Source organism: Streptopelia decaocto (assembly GCF_964273445.1).
Source record: "Streptopelia decaocto genome assembly, chromosome: 1".
Taxonomy (NCBI): domain Eukaryota; kingdom Metazoa; phylum Chordata; class Aves; order Columbiformes; family Columbidae; genus Streptopelia; species Streptopelia decaocto.
Genome location: NC_138663.1, coordinates 148,558,575 through 148,579,589, shown reverse-complemented (window position 1 = coordinate 148,579,589; position 21,015 = coordinate 148,558,575). Strand labels below are relative to the sequence as shown.

General features: G+C 38.3%; 1 protein-coding gene across 2 annotated transcripts in view; it reads left to right on the top strand.

Annotated features, from left to right (window-relative positions):
* SEPTIN10 (septin 10) overlaps nucleotides 1-17,171 on the top strand; it is a gene marked incomplete at its 3' end in the record, with an annotated part of 33,142 nt that extends 15,971 nt beyond the window's left edge. Inside the window, exons 5-11 of one of the 2 annotated variants that reach the window (XM_082051696.1) lie at nucleotides 954-1,115; nucleotides 3,309-3,405; nucleotides 3,969-4,137; nucleotides 8,786-8,851; nucleotides 11,630-11,762; nucleotides 12,679-12,713; nucleotides 12,932-13,190. In XM_082051696.1, coding sequence (XP_081907822.1) covers nucleotides 954-1,115; nucleotides 3,309-3,405; nucleotides 3,969-4,137; nucleotides 8,786-8,851; nucleotides 11,630-11,762; nucleotides 12,679-12,713; nucleotides 12,932-13,190 — 921 coding nt within the window. Of the gene's footprint in view, nucleotides 1-953; nucleotides 1,116-3,308; nucleotides 3,406-3,968; nucleotides 4,138-8,785; nucleotides 8,852-11,629; nucleotides 11,763-12,678; nucleotides 12,714-12,931; nucleotides 13,191-14,629; nucleotides 14,821-16,453 lie in introns of those variants that run through there. The other variant, XM_082051697.1, reaches the window with a different exon arrangement.
* Nucleotides 17,172-21,015: the final 3,844 nt, after the last annotated feature.

The following is a 21,015-nucleotide window of genomic DNA, read 5'->3' as shown; positions in this document are numbered from 1 at the left end:
AGACTTATTTAACAAAGTAAGTTTTGAATCCATTCTAGAAATTCCATGTGTAGGCATTTCCACTCAGACAGAATATTCAGAAAAATAAGAAGAATGTGTGTGGGTTTTCCCCCTCCCGCCCCTTCCTTTTTGCATCTATGATCAAGGAACTGTAAAATCCTTGTCTTCTGAAATCTGGAAGAATTATTTGTATTGTACTTTCAAAATATTTGGACGTTGGCATTAATTCTTTGTATCTAGTTCTGGAAAATGGGAGTGGTGATAGTATTTTTAAGAAAAAATTGGCATCTACTACCTTCCTAAGTTACCGTTGTAACTATTTTAGGAAATAGGGCAGTTTACCTTAGTAGAACTAAATTTTGAGTTCTGAATAATTAGTGTGAAGACTGGTAAGCAAGATTTTTCAGTCTTTGTTAGTCCTCTGCTTGCAGCAGATACCTGAGAAACTCTTTGCTGCAGTGCTGAGGTGAATAAAACGTAGTAGCTGAAAGGAACCCAAGGAAGAGGCTTGGGGTAGGCGGGGTTAGTAGCCAGGTTCCTTTTCTTTGTTTATTTAAACTGTCAGCTTTCATTTAACACCTGAACAATGTCTCCCAGTGCTGTAAATTAAAACAATTATTTTTTTAGCAGAGAGGTAAATATGGAATGTAATTTAGTTAATAAGTAGGCGTTGCTGTTCTTTTGAGTACTTCACTGCATGAGACCACCTTCCTTGTTCTTTTCTCAGAATCAATTAATTTTAAGGGAGTATATTAAATAATCTGTTCTTATTTTGTTAAGTGATGCCAGTGAATGTATTTTTCATGTTTTGTGAAGCTTGGTTATCAATTGATGGAAAAATTTGGATGGTGGGGGAAGTTTTAAAGAGCTTGTCACCAAACAGTGTAATTTCTAAAATATGTCAACTCCAAGTTGAAGTCCTACACCTTTCATATAATTTGTATCATTAATAGGTGAACATTATACCAATTATAGGAAAAGCAGACAGTATTTCTAAAACTGAACTACAGAAATTCAAGAACAAAATAATGAATGAATTAATTAATAATGACATCCAGATATACCAGTTTCCAACTGATGATGAAACCGTTTCTGAAATTAATACCATCATGAATGTAAGTAAATGACAAAACCATTGCTATTTCAGTACTAAAGCATCACCCTCTAATGCTGATACATGCCTGTTTATTTTTGTTTATTTATTTTTCTTTTTCCTTAAAAAGCTTTTTTGTTTGTTTTTCCCCTACTCCAAATCTTCCTGTCCCTCTGTTGTTGGCACCACTTGTTTTAGGAGGCTTTTTCTTTCCTGGCTCAGCAGCAGAATAGAGGTTCTCCCTCATAAATACTTCTTTTAATTTCTGGATAATTAATATATAATTACTAACATAGATGGACAGATTGGCTTTGCTCTTTTCCTCAGCAAACACTACCTTACATCTGTTAAGGAAGACATTCAAGTGCTTGTTTCCCCAGTTTTCTCTGGTCTTTAGGACAGCAAGTCTTCCATCTGCTTTTTCCTTTTATTCAATACATTCATTTGAAATGAGGACAATTTTTTCTGGGGATTAAGAAGTCAGATAAAATTCTGGCTTTTTTACTGTTGTCCTTTCATATCCTCCCAGGAGCATCTGCCAGCTTCAACTAAGCTTGTGAAGCTACACATCGTTGCTTTGAGTGCTCTGTCTGTATTTGCTCTTCATGTGTATATATGTTTGTAAATGTACATGAACATATGTTTGCATGTACTGGGGTGCACCGGAGTGTATGGCTCTGCCCTCCCCACCTCTGTCCCTTGTGCCAGGGAGTGAGGTGCTGCCATTCTGTAACAGGTCCTTCTGCTGGGGGGAAAGGTGCTGGGCTCTTACCGTTTTTGTGCTCTGCTGGTGATTTATTTTCCAGTTAATGATGTATTTTTTTATTCAGTAGTGGGTCAGCATGCAGTCAGTACCAAGGCGGTGTTTCTGGCCATTTGGACAAGCCCACAGCAATCATAGTATCACAGTATGTTTGGGATTGGAAGGGACCTCAAAAGATCATCTAGTCCAATCCCCCTGCTGGAGCAGGAATGCCTAGGTGAGGTCGCACAGGAACATGTCCTGGCGGGTTTTGAATGTCTCCAGAGAAGGAGACTCCACAACCTCCCTGGGCAGCCTGTTCCAGTGCTCTGTCACCCTCACTGAGAAGAAGTTTTTTCTCAAATTTAAGTGGAACCTCTTGTGTTCCAGCTTGATCCCATTACCCCTTGTCCTATCACTGTTTGCCACCAAGAAGAGCCTGGCTCCATCCTGATGGCACTCACCCTTTACATATTTATAAATATTAATAAGGTCACCCCTCAGTTTCCTCTTCTCCAAACTAAAGAGACCCAGCTCCCTCAGCCTTTCTTCATAAGGGAGATGCTCCACTCCCTTAATCATCTTTGTTGCCCTACGCTGGACCCTCTCCAGCAGTTCCCTGTCCTTCTTGAACTGAGTGGCCCAGAACTGGACACAATATTCCAGATGTGGTCTCACCAGGGTGGAGTAGAGGGGAAGGAGGACCTCTCTTGATCTACTAACCACCCCCGTTGTAATACACCCCAGGATGCCATTGGCCTTCCTGGCCACAAGGGCACAGTGCTGGCTCATGGTCATCCTGTTGTCCACCAGGACCCCCAGGTCCCTTTCCCCTACACTGCTCTCTAATATGTAATTTCCCAACCTATACCAATAACCATACCTCAGGTTCAAACCTGTGATTGCCTCATGGCTGTTACTGGGGATATGAACTGGCTGAATGCTCATCAGGGGGATGTGTTTCAGAGCAGCTTTTGATTTACTGCTGATTCTCCTCCTAATGCAGCTCGGGATGTAGTCGGCTTCCTTTGCCACTGTGGCAAACCTGCTGAATCAGGCCTAACCTGTTGTCCACCAGGAACCCCACGTCTTTTACTGTAAAGTGACTTTCCGGACAGTTGTCCCCCAGCGTGTACTGGACCATGGGGTTATTCCTCCTGTCATGCAGGACTTGACATTGTTCTTGTTTGAACTTCATGAGATTCCTGTTGACCTGTTTCTACAGCCTGTTGAGGTTCCTCTGAATTGGCAGGTCTGTCAGCCACTCCTCCCAGTTTTGCTCTTGTAGCTTGACGTTTTTATCAGTAGTTAGACTAGCTACTGAACTTTTCAAAGTAATTTTTTGTTTGAAACTGCCTGTTGGCTTTTCCTGAAATGGTGTTATTTTCCCGTAATTTGTTTCTGAAGTGTTTGCTTTTCAGTTCTGGCATAAGAACGCTGAGACAGAAGACTGTGTTGGTGTGACTCTTACAGGGGCATTTGCCATTTGCTGTAGCAGGAAGTATGGAAGAGATGAAAATTAGAAACAAAATGGTGAGAGCTCGTCAGTATCCTTGGGGCATTGTACAAGGTAAATGAATTCTCGAAGGTATTTTTACAAGATTTTTTCTTTTACTATTGAAGTATAAAATTCACCAGTACTAAAAGGGGCTGGTATTATCCACTGATGCCATATTGATTGTATTTTGGATCAACAGTTTAAGGAGTATAGCGATTGATACTTGAAGTGTGCACTAACTGGTAGTTTCATCAGCACTGATGCATCTCTGGAATCAAGGAATATGTAGTTTTTGAGTAGGTAAGTATAGTGTCAGTGTCTCCACCAGTGCCAAATTTCAAAGTTTTATGATTGTCAGTAAAGAAGGGGGTAAAAAGAGAGAAATTTATAATTGTTCAACTTGAATGGGCAATCAGGACGTGTTGGAACATGTTCCCCAGTACCTAGAGTTAGTGCTTCAATGTCTATACTAGAAATTATAAGCAAGTATAAAAAGTGTAAGAAACAATGAGATACTTTTTCCTGGAAGTATAATTAGTAGACAAAAGAAATAAATCTCAATGCTGTTTAAAATACAATTTGACAATTTTGCTACTTGCACATAATAATAAAATCTTCCTCTTTTCATGGATTAGTGGAAAATGAGAACCACTGTGACTTTGTAAAGCTTCGCAAGATGCTTATTTGTACAAATATGGAAGACTTAAGAGAGCAGACTCATGTACGCCATTATGAGTTGTACAGACGCTGCAGACTGGAGGAGATGGGCTTCAGAGACATTGACACTGAGAACAGAACAGTCAGGTAAAGGACTTTATGTGCAGCACTTGCTTTCAGCATCCATTCCCTTCACATTTGACCCAATATAGAGCCAGGTTCATACATAGAATAGGTTTTCTAAGAGGGAAAGATTTTATTTTTTTTTTAATCAGAGTAAGTATGTAGCTGTTCATTCAGTTATCTTCATGGAGAAGTATATGGGATTATATGAGCTTTGCTTTTAAAGGCATACAAGCTGGTTGTATTTCTGAAATGTTTCTCTTTTAGAGTAAACCTGGGGATTTTAATTTTTGTCATGGAGAATGTCAGTTTTCTTTAGGTACATATACTATTATGCTTTTAAAATTATTTTCCTTATTTATGAGTATGCTAGTTTACTTTCTCTCTTAGCAGTGTCTGTTTCTGAACAATGGTTTGGTTGGACTCGAAGTTCAGATTGGTTCAACTGTTGGCTTCCCACATTACCTGTCATAATAACAACTGTCTAGCCTTTTCAGGTCAAGAAATCTCTTCCTAGACTGTAGGCAGTTGATAGAAGATTCCAAAGGAAAGTCAAGCAAAGAGTTAGAGACACTTAGTTGTTTCATGTAGTAAACCTGCTTTTTGCAGGAGGTATTTACAATTTCTGTATCCAGTTCATTTAATCTTTTATTTCCAGTTCTGTCTTCTCCCTCTTCCAACTTCCTTTGGTCATGTTATGCATGGGACTGTATTTTTTTTAAGTGGTTAGAATCCCAGTGGGGAAGAACTGATGCTTCAGGAGTTGTTCAAGCCTTCGTGGTTTAGCCAAGTGCTATTATTGCATAGACATGGTGGGAAATACTTAGACAAGACATGAAAACAAAATATGACTTTGCATTAAAAACAGCTTCTAGTGCTTTGAACTCACTGGTTTGTTTCCTTCTTGTTTTACTTAATGATCAGATTGTCTTTTTATGATGTTTTATGGTGTTTTATGATACTATAAAAGGGGAAGAATATTTAGAGGATCAGTAAGTAGTGTAATAAGCAGACTAATATAGCCATATCCATAAGGCACGGGTGTGAAACTTTTTTTCACTGGGTAACTACTCCTACATTTATACAGTCCTAAAGTTAAATTCAGCCCTTTGAAGGCAACTGCGAGGCTGATGTGGGCCCCCAGTGAAAATGAGTTTGACACCCCTGACATAAGGTGTTTTATGAACCCACTGAGAAAACAATAAAAAGTGACATCCTTAGTAGTGTAATAGAAAACGTCTCTTTCCATAGAGGAAGGTCAGCGCTTCCCATTTTGCAGACTTGTAAAGTTAAATATCTTTCATAATATGGACTATCCTTTTCTTCTAGGCAAAAATGTGTTACTAAATTGTGATCCTCTTTGTCTGTAAACATCTTTACAATACATACACTTGTGTTGCTTTCCATGCGAGAGACGGAACCTGACACACCAATATGATCTTCACAGAGTTCACTTTATTGTCTGACCGGGCTAGCTTTATACCAAAGCTGCCCTGTCCACGTGCCTTGCAACGTGATTGGTTACAACACGTGCTATACAATAACATGATAGGCTGCATGCACTGTCCACACGCTCTGCACGCACGTGTCGGCGATTGCTCATTGGTTGTTACTTTTTCATAGGGTTCCTTTTGTTTCTTTTGTCTCTGGCTTTACCTCTCAGCCAGGCTGGTGACAAGCCCATCCCCCCAGGCGGGGGGCTCTGCCACTACACACTTGGATTCTAAGATCTGTAGTTTTAAAGTACAGTTGATATTGCATAGCAGTATATGACTGATGATTAAAATGTCATGCTACTTGTGTAAATAATGATCAAAGTGCATGTTGAGAAGTCATATTTTGTGCCTGTGATGTAGCTGTCTACATACTAAATTGGGTAATCGGAATTGGGTTATTTTATGTAAATTTAGAAAATTTCTGCAAGACTTGAATAATTGAACATTGACACTAGAGTAGCTAACACACCCTGCCTTTTGGCATGTCGTAGAAAAGCTGCCTGTGAAGTTCCTGTACCACTCTTCTGGATTTAAAAGTACAACAGTAGTTTATTCATCCAAAATTTTATGCAACTGTAAAGCAAAACCAGTAATTCTTGGATTTTCAGATACCTTGTGAGATAGGTCATGGGCAGACCTAAAGGCTTTTCACTAAAGGCTTTTCAGAACTAAAGGTGTTCATTCTTACATGTGAAAGAACCTTTTGTCAAGCTTTATTTTTTATGGGAGACTGGAAGAACGTGGGTTCAGCACATAGCAAAAATACTATTTCTTCTTTATTATTAGTTGCGAGGATGGAAAATAAAGATAGTAGTAGTCTGAAGTGACTGTCTTGTGTACGCTTTAAAAAATCCCTATTCCCTAGTCCTATATTTTTTGTGAATTTGTGTCATAATAACTTTTTCATTTGTTTACTTGCAATCACATTCTAAAAAATAACTTTTTCATTAATCAGATTTCCAGGGAAAATGAAGTTTACATAATCAATCTGTTAGTCTCTCTCTAATAACTTAGGAACAAACTCTCAATTTTCAAACTGCAGTAAAGGTTTGGATGCTTCCAAGGGTGGGTTTACATGGTTAGTGTTCTCACTGCAGGAAAAGCAGAAGACCTCTGCTCCTACCAGTTGTTGGGCAGCCAGTGTGCATTTGTTGTCAGTAAATCGTTACCTCTGGATGAAGTACTGTCTTTTGAAACTCCTGGGAGCTTGGCAGTGCTGCAGTAGCATGAGAAGGTCATGGCTGATTTGGAAGTAGCTAAGGCATCAGTGTACCATGCAAGTACTCACAATAAGTAAATAGTATTTAGGAAGTATTAGGCACCCTAACTATATAGTTTAAAAGGTGTAAAAATGCTAGCAGGACTTTGGGTATTACAGTCATTGAGATAATAGAACATAAAATCATCCATCGGAATTTGGGTTATTCTGCTGCTTTCAGGAGACCTGGTTTATATTGGCATTTTATCAAACCATTATTTATGTAAATTGGATAGCAACAATTAGCATAACATAAATTAATAGGTAATTGGGAACTTAATAAATCTCATTCATATGCCTTGCAAAAGCAATATACAAAACTTTTTAATGAAGAAATCAGTTTCATAGTGGGATGTCATACCAAAAGGTCATGAGAATTATAGTCATGTATATACCATTTCAGATTAAAACTCAACATGTGGTAAACCACTTCAAAAATGAAGAATCCACCATAAAGTGCTTCAGGGAATAAGTGGATTACCATCTAAGACTAAACTTAGTCATATGGGTATAATTTGGTTTCCAAGCCATGAAAAGCAGCCAGTCAGGAATGGGCTTGGAAAGTCTGCTATGGCAACATTTGTATAATGAAGTCAATGGATAGCAGAGTATTTGGGGGGTAGTTTATGCATTTTATGCAGTATCTGTTGGATGTAAATCCAGGAAGGGCTTTTATTATCATTTTTTTAATACTTCAAATTAGGTTCTGCATTTCTTTGTTGTTGAAAAGATAGACCTTTTTTGTGTGGATGATATAGTCTTGTGCCCATTAGGAAAATGAGTGCCTAGTTCCAGGTCAATCTCAGCAAGAGATAATTGATGGGATGTCCTGAATGGAAGAATTGAGGATTGTTGAAAATAGAAATCTAGACATGAAGAGTGCTTCCAGCCAAACAGACTTATATATATATATATATAGTAAGCTTAGATGTTTGCAAGAGAGGAGAGGATTACTACTGTTTTGAAGTTGGACATTTTGTAGATCCATTTTCAGTCTAAGCTATGTTGTTGCTTAAGGGGACATTATTGTTTTGAAAGAAGAAAACTAATAGGCAAGACTGATATTCAGGCTGTATGCTTGCGTATTTGGATTCTCTGACGTTAATAATTCACTTGTTTAATTGTTTTTATGCGATCGTATTTACAATTTGTTCTTCATCATAATTGCAGTTAAACATAATTGTAACATAAACATCTCAGTTTCTCAGTATGTGGGCAGTCACATATTCCATGCTTTATTCTTCCCAGAAACGGCTATTCAGACCTTGCAGTTCTTGAGCAAAAACATGTTTACTTTTCAGTCTATTTTGAGGATGATGACAGAAAAACAGGAAGGATACAATAATGTGAATAAGTTTACATGTAGAGGGGGGTTGATATGACTGTCGTTGTCTTTACTAAGAAAGGAAACCTAGTATCTGAAAAGCTATATAGGCTTCTTCCTCAAGAAGTCACTTGGGAATGGAGTTCATCTGACTGACTGTAGACCTTTGTATTTGAGCTAAATATTTTAACCTCCTAATAGTAAGACTGGACCACATGCAGAACACCTGTTTTTCATGACTTCACTTGGAAAATGGTAATTATTTAGATCTCCCACATCCTTAATGTTGCTTAATATCAATGTAGGTAGTTCACTGAGTCAAGGGACCATGCTAAAAATACCTGCCACTAGTTAACTTTTAAATTCTTTCAGTTTTGTGATATACCTTCATTGATAATGGAATGTTATGCAAAACGTTACAAGTGGAGTTTTCAAATTTGAAAGGTTTTTCAAATTTAAATGGACAAACTGTAAAATATTGAGTAAATATCTGTGTTCAAAGTGCACAAACGTGTTCCATTGGGAGTTTAATTCGCTTCAGTCAAAATCTTTATTTATGAACATAACATGTTTGATTTGCATCTTTATATTTAGGCTTCCATGTTCTGAGGCTTATGCAGATGGAGAAAGTGTATGTCACAGCTCTGCTTCTGAGGAAAGGTAGGTGATAGTGCTGTTATGAGGAATGTAATGAATTAATAAGATGTAGACTTTCTTCACAATCCTTTCCCTTCTACCAAAACCTCAACAAGAATACATGATGGAAATAATTATCTTTAACACAGCAAGTTTACAAGTGGTTTTGTACAGAGTATAAAATTCTAGAGGTCCAACCCAGAGGAATGAGAGAACCTGGGAGTTTGATTTTCATAATATGCTATATGAGAAGCAGTGAAACCAGTCTTCAGGTAAAAAAAAATGTTTTAGCGTGAACAATGGATGCAGTAATGTTGAAAGGATTTGCTTAAGATCTGTTGAACTATTTTCCCCTCCTCCTCAAACCTCCTAAAGCCAAAGGCTGTTTGGATCATTATATTACTGATATGCCAAATACAGAAGAAGAGAGTTTGTTTCAGTTTTGTCTTTGTCTTGGAATTTAAAAACCATGCTTTTATTTCTTCTCTTCCTTATACATGTAATGTGATTACTTGGTAAATCAGTGTCTGCAAAGCTGATCTTTTACTCATTTCAAGACAAAATTGCTTTTACCTGATAAACTAGCTTAGCTTGTGTCTAAAGGTGTCCACATAATGAAATGAAGGCACTATTGCCCATGTTAGCTTAGTCTAGCACTTGCTCTAGCGTCTTTTTTTGCACTCAAAGGCAGCATGTCAGCAAGCAGAACTGACACAGGGCCCAGGAGTGGGTGTAGTGAGGTTGCTAGCACTTGAAAAACCTGTGCTGTAGCTTTACTGGTGTTACATATGCTGTCTATACTTAAAGATAGTGTGAATTAATATACCTATGTGAAAACCATGCCCTCCCATACGATAGATAAAATTTTAGGATGACCTAAGTTACTTCATAGATGAGAAAAAACTATCCCCCCCCCAAAAAAACAACCAACCAACCAACCAACCAACCAAAAACAAAACAACAACCAAACAAAAAATGTGGTTGTTCTGAATTTCTTTTGTTGCAATGTACTGCTCAAATAAGAGGGAAATGTGCTCTGACCTTGAGATCTTACAAACATTAAGTTTGTATGTGCCATTTCCAGGTAATTCTTCTCACTCTTTAGATTATATTTTCAATACAAATAAGAAATTTTAGGATTGGGAAACTGTCCAGTCATTGCGAATTTAAATACAGAAGAGAGGTTTTAAATCTTACTGTTGCTCTAAATAATTTTTAGATATCTTTTTTCATAAGTCTTTCCATTTATAAACTGTTGAAATAGAATCAGTAAAAGATGAGACATAGAAACTGGTACAAAACTGTTTATGTGCATTAAAAATATAAAGCAAATTTAAATATTTTATATATTTATTTTACATTGGAGTGGAAGGCATGAGATACTTGCCAAAGGACAGTAACTCATGATAGCTGAGAAGGGCTGACTAGTCAGCCCTTAGGAAGTGTTAGAAGAGGTGAATGGTGTAAGAGAATAGTCCCAGAATAAAGATCTAGATACATTATCTGTGTTTTGATCTGCTCATAAGCCATGTCCTACAAGATACTGGACAGATACTTTTGTTTCTGTAATAACCATTAGCACAGTTCTGATCCGGCAGCTTTGCCTCTCTGGAATCTTGTGACTTAGAGAACTTGTGTTAAGTGTTTTGTTGGAAGAACTTGTGTTGTTATGCAGGAATGCTTTTCAAAGGTAGAGAGTACTTTGGTGTATGACATAAATCTGTGTACAAGCTCTGTGCCTTTTTCCCTCAAAAGGAGAACTTCTCCTGCCAGCACTGAGTGATAGCAGTAGTAGTATAAACCCTGAAAATGTCAGACTTCTAGTACTATGTGAAAAAATTACCAGCATGTCTTAATTTGCTATGATATGCTTTGATATGAAGGAAATTTCTGAATTTCAAGTAGCTCTTGTTTGGAGGGAAAAAATTGCCTTGTGTACTGAAATCTCTAGTAGAGTAACCTTTAAAAATCTTTTTAAAGGGAGGCATAGATTTGAAAGTAATGTTTTAATTACTTGCTGTTCTGTTTTGTTGCCAGATGTTTGGTCAATGATCTGAACTAATTTACACCTCCAATATAATTTCAAATACAAGTGTTTTATGTATGCAGTATAGTAGCTTCTGGGGGAGAGGATTCAGGAAAAAACAAGCAGTATTGAGGTTTTGGCTGATGCATGTTAGAAAGTAACCTTATCTTTTGAATGCTGAATTACGTAAGAAATTGTATTTAGTCTGTATTGATGTAACTCGGCTGTATTTAAATTTTGACATTTATATAAAGAGAGTGCTATATATTTTGAGGGTTCTGTTGTTTTCCTTTTCATATAGGAATGATCAGTTAGTTAGTTTGTTAATGGTCCAGATGCATTGTTTTTGTAATGTCCTATTTTAAGACTGGAGTTTCACAATGCGTAGATTTTAGGGAATTTTTCTAGCAATTTCAGTGTCTTATTAATAAGTAACTTAAAGAAAAGGGTTATGCGTGTTGGAGGCAGAAAGTTATAACTCAAGTCATTCAGTACATGAGATTCCTAAAATGCTGTATTTACTTTGAAATGTAAATTGCTCAGGACCTGTTAGCATAAATAATTATACTCAGGGTTGTTTACTTCAATAAAAATTCAGAAAGGTAAGATCTTTTTTCTGTTTAGGTTTGTTGTTTGTTTTTTTTTTTTAAATGGGGGGGCTGTAGAAATTAGTATTTCAGATGACTATTAATTGTTTAAATAAAGTTACAGATTCTTGTTTTTCCACATTGAATAAAGCAGCATTCTGGAGACTTGCTTACGTTTTTGGACTTCAGTCTACAGGAAGCCATTGAAGCACAGAGGCATGAGTTCCACCTTGAACTGCAAAGGAAGGAGGAGGAGATAAGACAAGAGCTTGCGCAGAGATTGAAGGAGAAAGACGCAATATTGAAAGAAGCAAAGCAACAGGTAAGCATGCCTGTCTGTCTTGAGTTTGTTTGCTGCCATTTGGAACATTTAAGTTCTTAGCAAAATCACAGCTAGTTGATATTTATAATTTCCTAATATTTTGAGGGCAGTGATGCTTAAAATCAAAAGCAGATTGATTACACAGATTGATTGGATTAGCAGATTCATTAGACACAAGCAAATGAGAACAAGTCTGATGAGGAGCGGCTGAGGGAACTGGGGCTGTTTGGCCTGGAGAAAAGGAGGCTGAGGGGAGACCTTATCGCTCTCTGCAACCACCTGAAAGGAGGTTGTAGCATGGAGGGGCTTGGTCTCCCAAGTAACAGGACTAGAAGATATGGCTTCAACTTGTGCCAGGGTAGGTTTAGGCTGGATATTAGGAAAAAATTATTCCCAGAAAGTGTTGTCAGGCATTGGAACAGGCTGCCCAGGGAAGTGGTGGAGTCACCATCTGTGGAGGTGTTTACAAGACTTGTAGTTATGGCACTTCGGGACATGGTTTAGTGGTGGACTGAGCAGTGTTAGGGCTATGGTTGCACTTAAAGATCTTAAAGGTCTTTTCCAACTAAATGATTCTATAAATGGCACAGCCTTTTTTTTTTTTTTTTTTTTTTTTTCTTCTTTTGGAAGGAGGGAGCTTGTGGTCTAAAGCAGGGGTGCCAAAGTCATTCTCATGGCGGGCCACATCAGCCTCATGGTCCTTCAAAGTGCCGAATGGAATTTTAGGACTGTGTAAATGTAGTAGTTACAGTTACAACCACGAGGCTGATATGGCCCCCAGTGAAAATAAGTTTGACACCCCTGGTCTAAAGGCTTTTGTGGATAGTTGGGACAAGTCAATAGAGTAGGAGGTGATATGGTGAAGTAAGAAAGTGATGAATATAATGGTTGCATGTTTCTTTGTCTTCTCTAGCTGTATGCTGAGAAGCATAGGTATGCCACAGCAGCACCATAGGTGTTTTTCATGCATAGGTTCCTCTGTAAAAAACAAGATTTCACGAAAAAAATCCCTTAAGTTGTTTTTAAGCCTAAGAGACTGGGGCATGTGTGTTTGTTTGACCTCCAGGTTCAGTTATTAAATATAAGCTTAGCCTTCATGTTGAGAGGTTTGAAAGTGGGAAGGGGGGATGCTGTTTTTATTTTGTTTTTAAAGTCTCATCTGTTCCCAGCTGCCTTAAGAATATTGGGAGATGTGGAACATTTCTTGAATTTGTTATTGAAGATTTAGTCCTATCAAGCTGTACTGGCAAAACAGGTTATTCTCATCTACTTTCTGCACAAGTCTATCATGATCATGCATATTTATCTTCAAACACTGGTCTAATTGAAATTGGAAACCTGTGTATATTTATTAATATTCTCTTCTGTACCTCAGCCTCCCAGCAAAGATGTAGCAGTTTTTGCCAGAAGTTCAGGTGCATGTTTTAAATAAGAAGGCACCTTAAGACTTTGTTTTCTAAATCTGTTAAGTCCTCCATGTGAAGAAAAAAAATCAGGTTCAGTCCTTCTCAGTGTGAGGTTATCCAACTGGAAGAATACTTGGCCTTGTTCAAAGTAGATTCAGCAAGGCCTTACATATTATCTGTGGTACTCCTTGATGTTTTCTTCTGTGATTTAGATGCGGTGGTTTGTGAGCTCTGCATATTGCAATTGAATTACGGATATTGGTTTTCCCAGTTCCTAATGTGGGAAAGTGATCATGCAGTCACTCCTAAAGAACATTTGTCACATACTATTGCAGCTCGTTCTCTGAGAAGTGTGTGTATCTGGAAACTAAAGATAAACAGGATTTTCTGTTGTACTGAAGATTGCTTTCACAGCCTTCATTTAGAGGAAGCTCGCGGGTGCAATGTGCAGCATTATTACTCCCGAGACTTGCGGTTGCTTAGGACCTGCCTCTTTCTACCCTGAATGTTTTTATTGACATACCTGGTTTTGCAATGGATCTGGTTCACTGCTGCAATGAAATAAATAAATTGTATACCACATATACAAAACCTGACAGCTTTACTGTGCAGAACAGGCATACTGTTACATTTATAATTGTTGTTATTTCTTAGCTCCTTCTTTGCAAAAGATGGAAATAAATCTCTCTGATTTCGATACCAGTATAGCTGCACTCAGATTGAGTTACACCAGAACAGATGGATACAGAAGCAGGATTCGAGGAGAGTTTGTGTGTGGGGAGATGGGAGGTGAGGAGAGGTGGAGGGAAGTACCCTTTGGTTATCATGTGCGATTTCACAGTAGGTTTAAACTGGTCAAAATGCATCTGGAGAGTAAAATCCATTAATATGGAAAAAGAACAATCAAATAATAGTTACTGCAGAAAAGCAGTTAACTTCCTGCAGCCCACAAGTAACTCCTCCAACCAGACTTCTTGCGTGTATACATATTAATATGTAAATGTAAGCAATATACATATTAATATATATATATGTGAAAACACATACCTATGTAACTATGGTATGTACAATTCCTTGCCCCCTTGGTTTTAGGGAAGTAGATTCTACTTGGCACATCCTGATTTAATCCTGTTGGCAAGTATTTCCTTTCTAAAGGCCTCCTTATTTTTGATCTAATAAAGATTAGTGAAATCTAATATTGTTTTATTGCCTTCCATGGCTTCCATCTGTACTTTCTGTGTAGTAGCCTGGCTTCTGTGAGAACAATCTGATATGAATGATTATTTTGCTGGATTGCTGTGTTTTAGTCCTATCAGTCTGGGGAAATAATTGCAATTTCTTATGACTTCTAACACAAGGCGAGGTAGGTTTTGCTGTTCAGTTGCAGAGGGTTTTTGAATTGTAATACCACCATCTGGTGTTACTAGTTGGAAATACTATTTTTTATGCCTTTTTAAATAGTTACAGACTGAATTTGAACATCGTATGCTAATGCTTAAAGAAGCAAGACTGAAATTAGAGGAAATGGAAAAAAGCTTAGAAGATGAAATAGCTATGTTTATTCATAAGAAAGCTAATGCTGAATTACTCCAATCACAAGCGACTTTCTCTACCCCTACTCTTAGTTTGAAGAGAGACAAGGACCGCAAAAAGTAAGTGCTGATGCTAGTCATCGGAGGCAACAATAAAGAAATTCTTTACATATCACTTTTATAACGCAAATGTCAGTAATCTTTTCTAAAAGATACGAACTTGCTCCTATTCTGTTACATGATAAGAAGACAGGAGTGTGTAAAATTCCCTTAAAATACCCTCTTGCTTGGATTTACTTTCAGAGTAATTGCAGTATGTTCTATGAGCATTCTTCCTTTTTTTTTGTTTGTTTTTCCCTGAAGGAACCAAGGTTTTCGATTTGGAATCCTGTGCTTTGATATCAGAGATGAAGAAATTGTGAATGTTCACGAACTGAGCGAGAGAGAGAGGGAGAAGTTAGAGAGGGAGAGAAATTCACTCAGAGAATTCCAGGAATAGTATTTGATTGCAGCACTCAGGTTTTGAATGTAGGATATGTTAGTTTTTTGAAGCAGTCTGCTGCTGTCCCATAATACTACTTGTGTTTTCCTAGAACAGATTTTTGTGATGAGAGATGGAAAAAATTGTCTGTAAAATTACACTGAGTGCAGAATATGACCTGATAAACAAACATTTCACTTTCTTCCCTCCCACCCACTTCTTTCTTTCTCCAATCCCAAAATAAAAGCTCGAATAAATTGTGAAATTTCAGAAATGTATTGAAAAGTAGTCTCCAGAATAGCATGCCCAACTTCTTTGAATATAAGCATTGAATTAAATGTTCATCTATATACATTAAATTAAATTGAATTAAATTTTTTTCTCCTCCAAAACCAGAAGTCAATTCATTTATTAATTTTATTTCCTGATTGGTTACAGCTTTACTGCAGATAACATTTTGTTGATTGATATCTTAACAGAATCACAGAATGTTAGGGATTGGAAGGGACCTTGAAAGATCATCTAGTCCAATCCCCCTGCCGGAGCAGGAACACCCAGATGAGGTTACACAGGAATGTGTCCAGGCGGGTTTTGAATGTCTCCAGAGAAGGAGACTCCACAACCCCCCTGGGCAGCCTGTTCCAGTGTCTGTCACCTTCACTCTGAAGAAGTTTCTTCTCATATTTAAGTGGAACCTACTGTGTTCCAGTTTGTACCCATTACCCCTTGTCCTATCATTGGTTGTCACCGAGAAGAGCCTGGCTCCATCCTTGTGACACTCACCCTTTATATATTTATAAACATTAATAAGGTCACCCCTCAGTCTCCTCTTCTCCAAACTAAAGAGACCCAGCTCTCTCAGTCTACCGATACAGCACTGTGTAGTATCTTACTGCAGTTGAAAGCAGATTTTTGGTACAAAAATTATGCATAACTGCTAGATAATGAAAAACTATATAAGTTGCATGAGTGCATGTATTTCAACAAATATCATCAAGACAGCCTTGACATTTTGGGAATGTATGCTAGCAACATCCTTATGTTCCCAAAATTCATTGCATTTCTAGTAATGTTACCGAGTTCCTTTTCCTAGACTCCCCTTTTTCTGGATTTACGTATGAAAGTGGAATTCTTGGTAGTAAAATTATTGTAATTATCTGCACTACTATGAGTAACTCTCAACTTCAGAAAATGTTTAGACTTGTTTTCTCTGTTTTAGCTTTATTTCTTCAGAGTATGTTAACAGTTTATATGCTTGCTTTTGCTTTTCAGTTTGAACTTTGCATAATACTGATGACAGAAGAAACAATACTGATAATTTCTCTTGAGGAAGCAATAATTCACAGTGTGCTTTTGGAGGCATAGGAGTTGCAGTTTCTTATTAAAGCATTTGGAAAACATCATTTGTTGCTGCATGGTGCAAAAGGAATTTTGAAGTATGGTCTGTACACATACACTGCGGTGATTACTGCCATTGCCATCACAGACTTTGTGTTATGAGTCTGCTTTAATACACTCTTGCCTTACATACGTGTGGCCAACGTGCCTTTGTTGTAAGTGCATTGTACCAAAGAAAATGTCCTTGCCACAAACCGCTGCGTTCATAGATGAATGCTGTAGTACAAAAGTATTCAGTGAATATATCCACTATAACCTTTCAAAAGAGTTTTCTTCATATGGTATGGTATGGTAGATTAGTCTACTAAATATTATTTAATATAAATGTTGACATAATTCAACTGTTCACTGGTTTTGCTGATGATTTAGTTTTTGGTTTCTATGTAGAAGCACTGTCTTAAATTTCAGAGATGGTCTTTCTAATCAAAATGTCTTGAGATATTGTGGCACTGCTGCACTGTTGGATGAAAGTTTATCTGACATTGCTAACTTAATATGGAAAGTACCTGTAAGTTTTTGATGCTTGTGACTATGGTGTTTAGTTACAGCAGAGGCTGACCTTTTCAAAACTATTAACTAAAAGAGCTTCAGATTAAAACAGGATTTAAATGCTTTTTGTATTTCAAATAGCCATGATAACTAACAAGAAACTATATGAGATGCAGTTCTCTGAAGCTGTTTTGTGTGACTCTTTAAAAATGAAATATGAACTTGACAGAAATAAAATACATTGGTTTTGCTTAAGTGTTTCTGTTGTTCTTCCTCTCCCTCCCACGTTATTAAAAATGAGTAAGATTTCACATTAATTTGAAAAATATGAATATTTTGCATCCATTTTAAATGTCTTAAGTAATTTACTGATGGGAAAAAATAGGTTATTTATGCATACTGTGCCAGAAAGGCAATACGACTTGTGATATACTTGTCATATATGACTGTACTTATCATGGAATCAAGTTGGAAGGATCCATGCAGACGAGTCCAACTCCCTGCTCCTTGCAGGACTACCTAAAACTAAACCGTATGACCAAGAGCATCTTCCAGACACTCCTTAAACTCTGACAGGCTGGTGCTGTAACCACTGCCCTCGGGAACCTGTTCCAGTGACCAACCTCACCTCCTATTTTACTCATCCAGTGATGCATATCATAGAAGATTGTTTTCCACCAATTCTGTAGCAATGGGAAGGAATAGATGTTAAGATATATAAGCCCTTCATTGACCAGGAAAGGGTCGACCTGCTAATTCCATCAGCTCTGCAGGCACAGAGGCTGTAACATGGGAGGGAAGGGTCAAGAGGAGGCACTCATTTAGCCCACAGGTTCAGCCAGCAAGTAACTGACTGAGAAGGAAATGTGCCAGGGCCAGGGCCCGTGTTTGCCGTCTGTTTGCTCCTTCCTGAGCAAAACGTAGCTTGATGGAGGACTGTGGTTTTGGTTTGTACCATTGATGGGGCTATTTGCATCTTTTTGATCAAAAACAAGGGACATACCCTCCTTGAAAGAAGTAACAACCAAATGAAAAAACAAATACCATTTTTAAAAATCGGCTGGTAGATTTGGAAGTGTTACCAAGTGATGATCTTGAGCAGAATGTAACTACAGTTGAGTGATGTGTACTGTCAGCACCAAGTTATCCCTGTCGGGGTTATCCCAGCTGCTGATGTTGGTTAGCACAAGTACAGCTCTTCAGGAGCATTACGAAACTGCATCAAAAGACAGATTTAGCTGTCTGTAGTGTGACTGCTTTGCTGAGGACAAATCCTGAGGAGGTTAAGTACTGTGTGACCTACATAGCTCTGTGCCTGGCCAGTCCTAGAGGATGTGCTGTGTTTTGACAGCTGGGAATCATGAATAGTACCATACAGATAGCACATGTCCTGGTCAGAATGGGTTTATGTTCATTTGCACGTGTTGGCCTTGCAGGACCCAGCAGCAAAACGAAACTGGTGCAGGTGCCTGTTGCAGGTCTTTGCAACAGGGGTAACAATCAAAGGGAGTTTGTTCAGTTGTAGCACAAAAGGGGAGAGCTGGTGCATTTTTTTTATATATATATATATATATATATTTTTTTTTTTTTTTGTGTGTGTGTGTGATATTTATTAAAGCAGTGCAGAGTCATCTGCAGGTATGGGAAATTCAATAGTTATTCTGTTCACCTGAAGATGAGATCTCAGATAAGCACACAAGTGGACATCATAGCCTGACAGTCAAATGGAATTCAAAGAATTATAAAGGAACAACTAACAATATCTCATGAAAGCAGAGAATTAATAACAGCAGTAAATAAAAATGTGTATGCCTCACTGTAGCTTTATCTTACCTATGTGCTTTTTAGCTGAACACTTCTGAGAGGTTTATCCTGCAGATGAAATGGTTTCAGGACCATTTATTAAGGTCTCTTTATTCTTATGGTACCTTCTACAGGTGACTACTGCGAGATTATTTATGGCCTTTGTGAGTCTGAAGCCTTTACCCTTTTAGATCCTTTCCTTAGGATACTTTCCACATATTTTTTGTATATTTATTCTTAACTATGTCTTTAAAATTACTTTTCCATGAAAAGACACAGCTAGGATGCATGAGTGGTTTTATCTTAAATCTTCTACTACTAACAGTATAGCATTGCCTACATATTTGGTGTCTGAAACATATTCAGATTTGCACTGTGAAATTAGGTAGAGAGTATACTGGACTTCGAAAATTAAGAATGTGTGGACATTGGAAGCATGGACAGGCAACATGGGAGGACTACAGAGATGCTCTTCACCACTGAAAGAAAAGAAAATTCACGTGTCCAAAGCTTGATTAGAATTCAGGCTGGCCAGCACTGTGAAGGACAACAAAAAGGGCTTTTAAAAATATGTTAGCAGCAAATGCAGGCTCAGAGATAACATTGGTCCGTTGCTTGATGAGGTTGGTCACCTCACAAAACAGAATTGTATACAAAGCAGAGATGTTTAATGCCTTCTTTGCCCCTGTCTTCTACAGCAGTGATGGGCCCTGGGACCCCCAGAGCCCTGTGTTGACAAACAGTGACTGGGGGGATGATGAACTCCCAGCTGACCCCAAACTTGTTCAAGACTTGCTACTACAACTAGATGTGTGCAGAACTATGGGACCTGATGGGATTCATCCCAGGGTACTGAAAGAGCTGGTTGATGTAATCACAGGACTTCTCTCCATTATTTTTCAACTGTCTTGGGAGTCTGGAGAGGTCCCAGTCAGCTGGAAGTTGCCAAATGTTATCCCAGTTTTCAAGAAGGGTAAGAAGAAAGACCCTGGTAATTACAGGCCTGTCAGTCTCACTTCAGTGCCTGGTAAAATTACAGAGAAGGTTATTCTGGGAGTTATTGAAAAACACTTGAGAGACAATGCAGTCATTGGTCACAGACAGCACGGGTTCATGAGGGGAAAGTCCTGCTTAACTAACTTAATTTCCTTTTATGACAACATCCCCCATCCAGTTGACAAAGGGAAGCTAGTAGATGCATTTATTTATTAATCTTATCTATCTATCTATCTATCTGTCTGTCTATCTATCTATCTATCTATCTATTTATTTTTAGCAAAGCCTTTAGTACTGTCTTTCACACACCATGTCCAGCACACAGCTAGACAAGTCCACGATATGTTGGGTGAACAACTGGCTGACAGGTTGGGCTCAAAGAGTTATAGTAAATGGGGTTACATCAGGCTGGCAGACAGTCACCAGTGGGGTTCTCCAGGGTTCAGTTTTAGGGCCAGTTCTCTTCAAGGTTTTTGTAAATGATCTGGAAGCAGGAATTGAATGTACATTAATTAAGTTTGCCGATGATACTAAGTTAGGAGGAGCTGTGGACTCACTCCCTCTAGGGTAGAGAGGCCTTACAGAGAAATCTGGATACACTAGAGAGCGGGGCAGTCACCAATTATATGACACTTAACAAGACCAAATGGCAGATTCTTCACCAGGGATGGAGTAATCCTGGTTATATGTACAAATTAGGGGATGAGAGTTGGAAAGAGATCTGGGGGTTTGGGTTGATGACCAGTTGAATGAGAGTCAAAAGGGCATCAAGCACAACATCGCCAGTTGGGCGAGGGAGGTGATTGTCCCTCTCTCTGCACTGCCCTGGTGCGGCCCCACCTGGAGCACTGTCTGCAGTTTCGGGCACCACAGTATAAAAAGGACCTCAAACTATTAGAGTGTGTCCAGAGGAGGGTGACCAAGATGGTGAAAGGCCTTGCAGGACAGACTTACGATGAGTGACTCAGGTCACTTGGCTTGTTCAGCTTGGAAAAGAAAAGGCTGAGCAGCCTTCTCGTCACAGTCTACAGCTTCCTCACAGGGGGAAGTGAAGAGGGGGTGCTGATCTCCTCTCTGGTGACCAGCGATGGGACATGAGGAAATGGAGTGAATCTGCCATCAGAGAAAGTTCAGATTGAACATGAGGA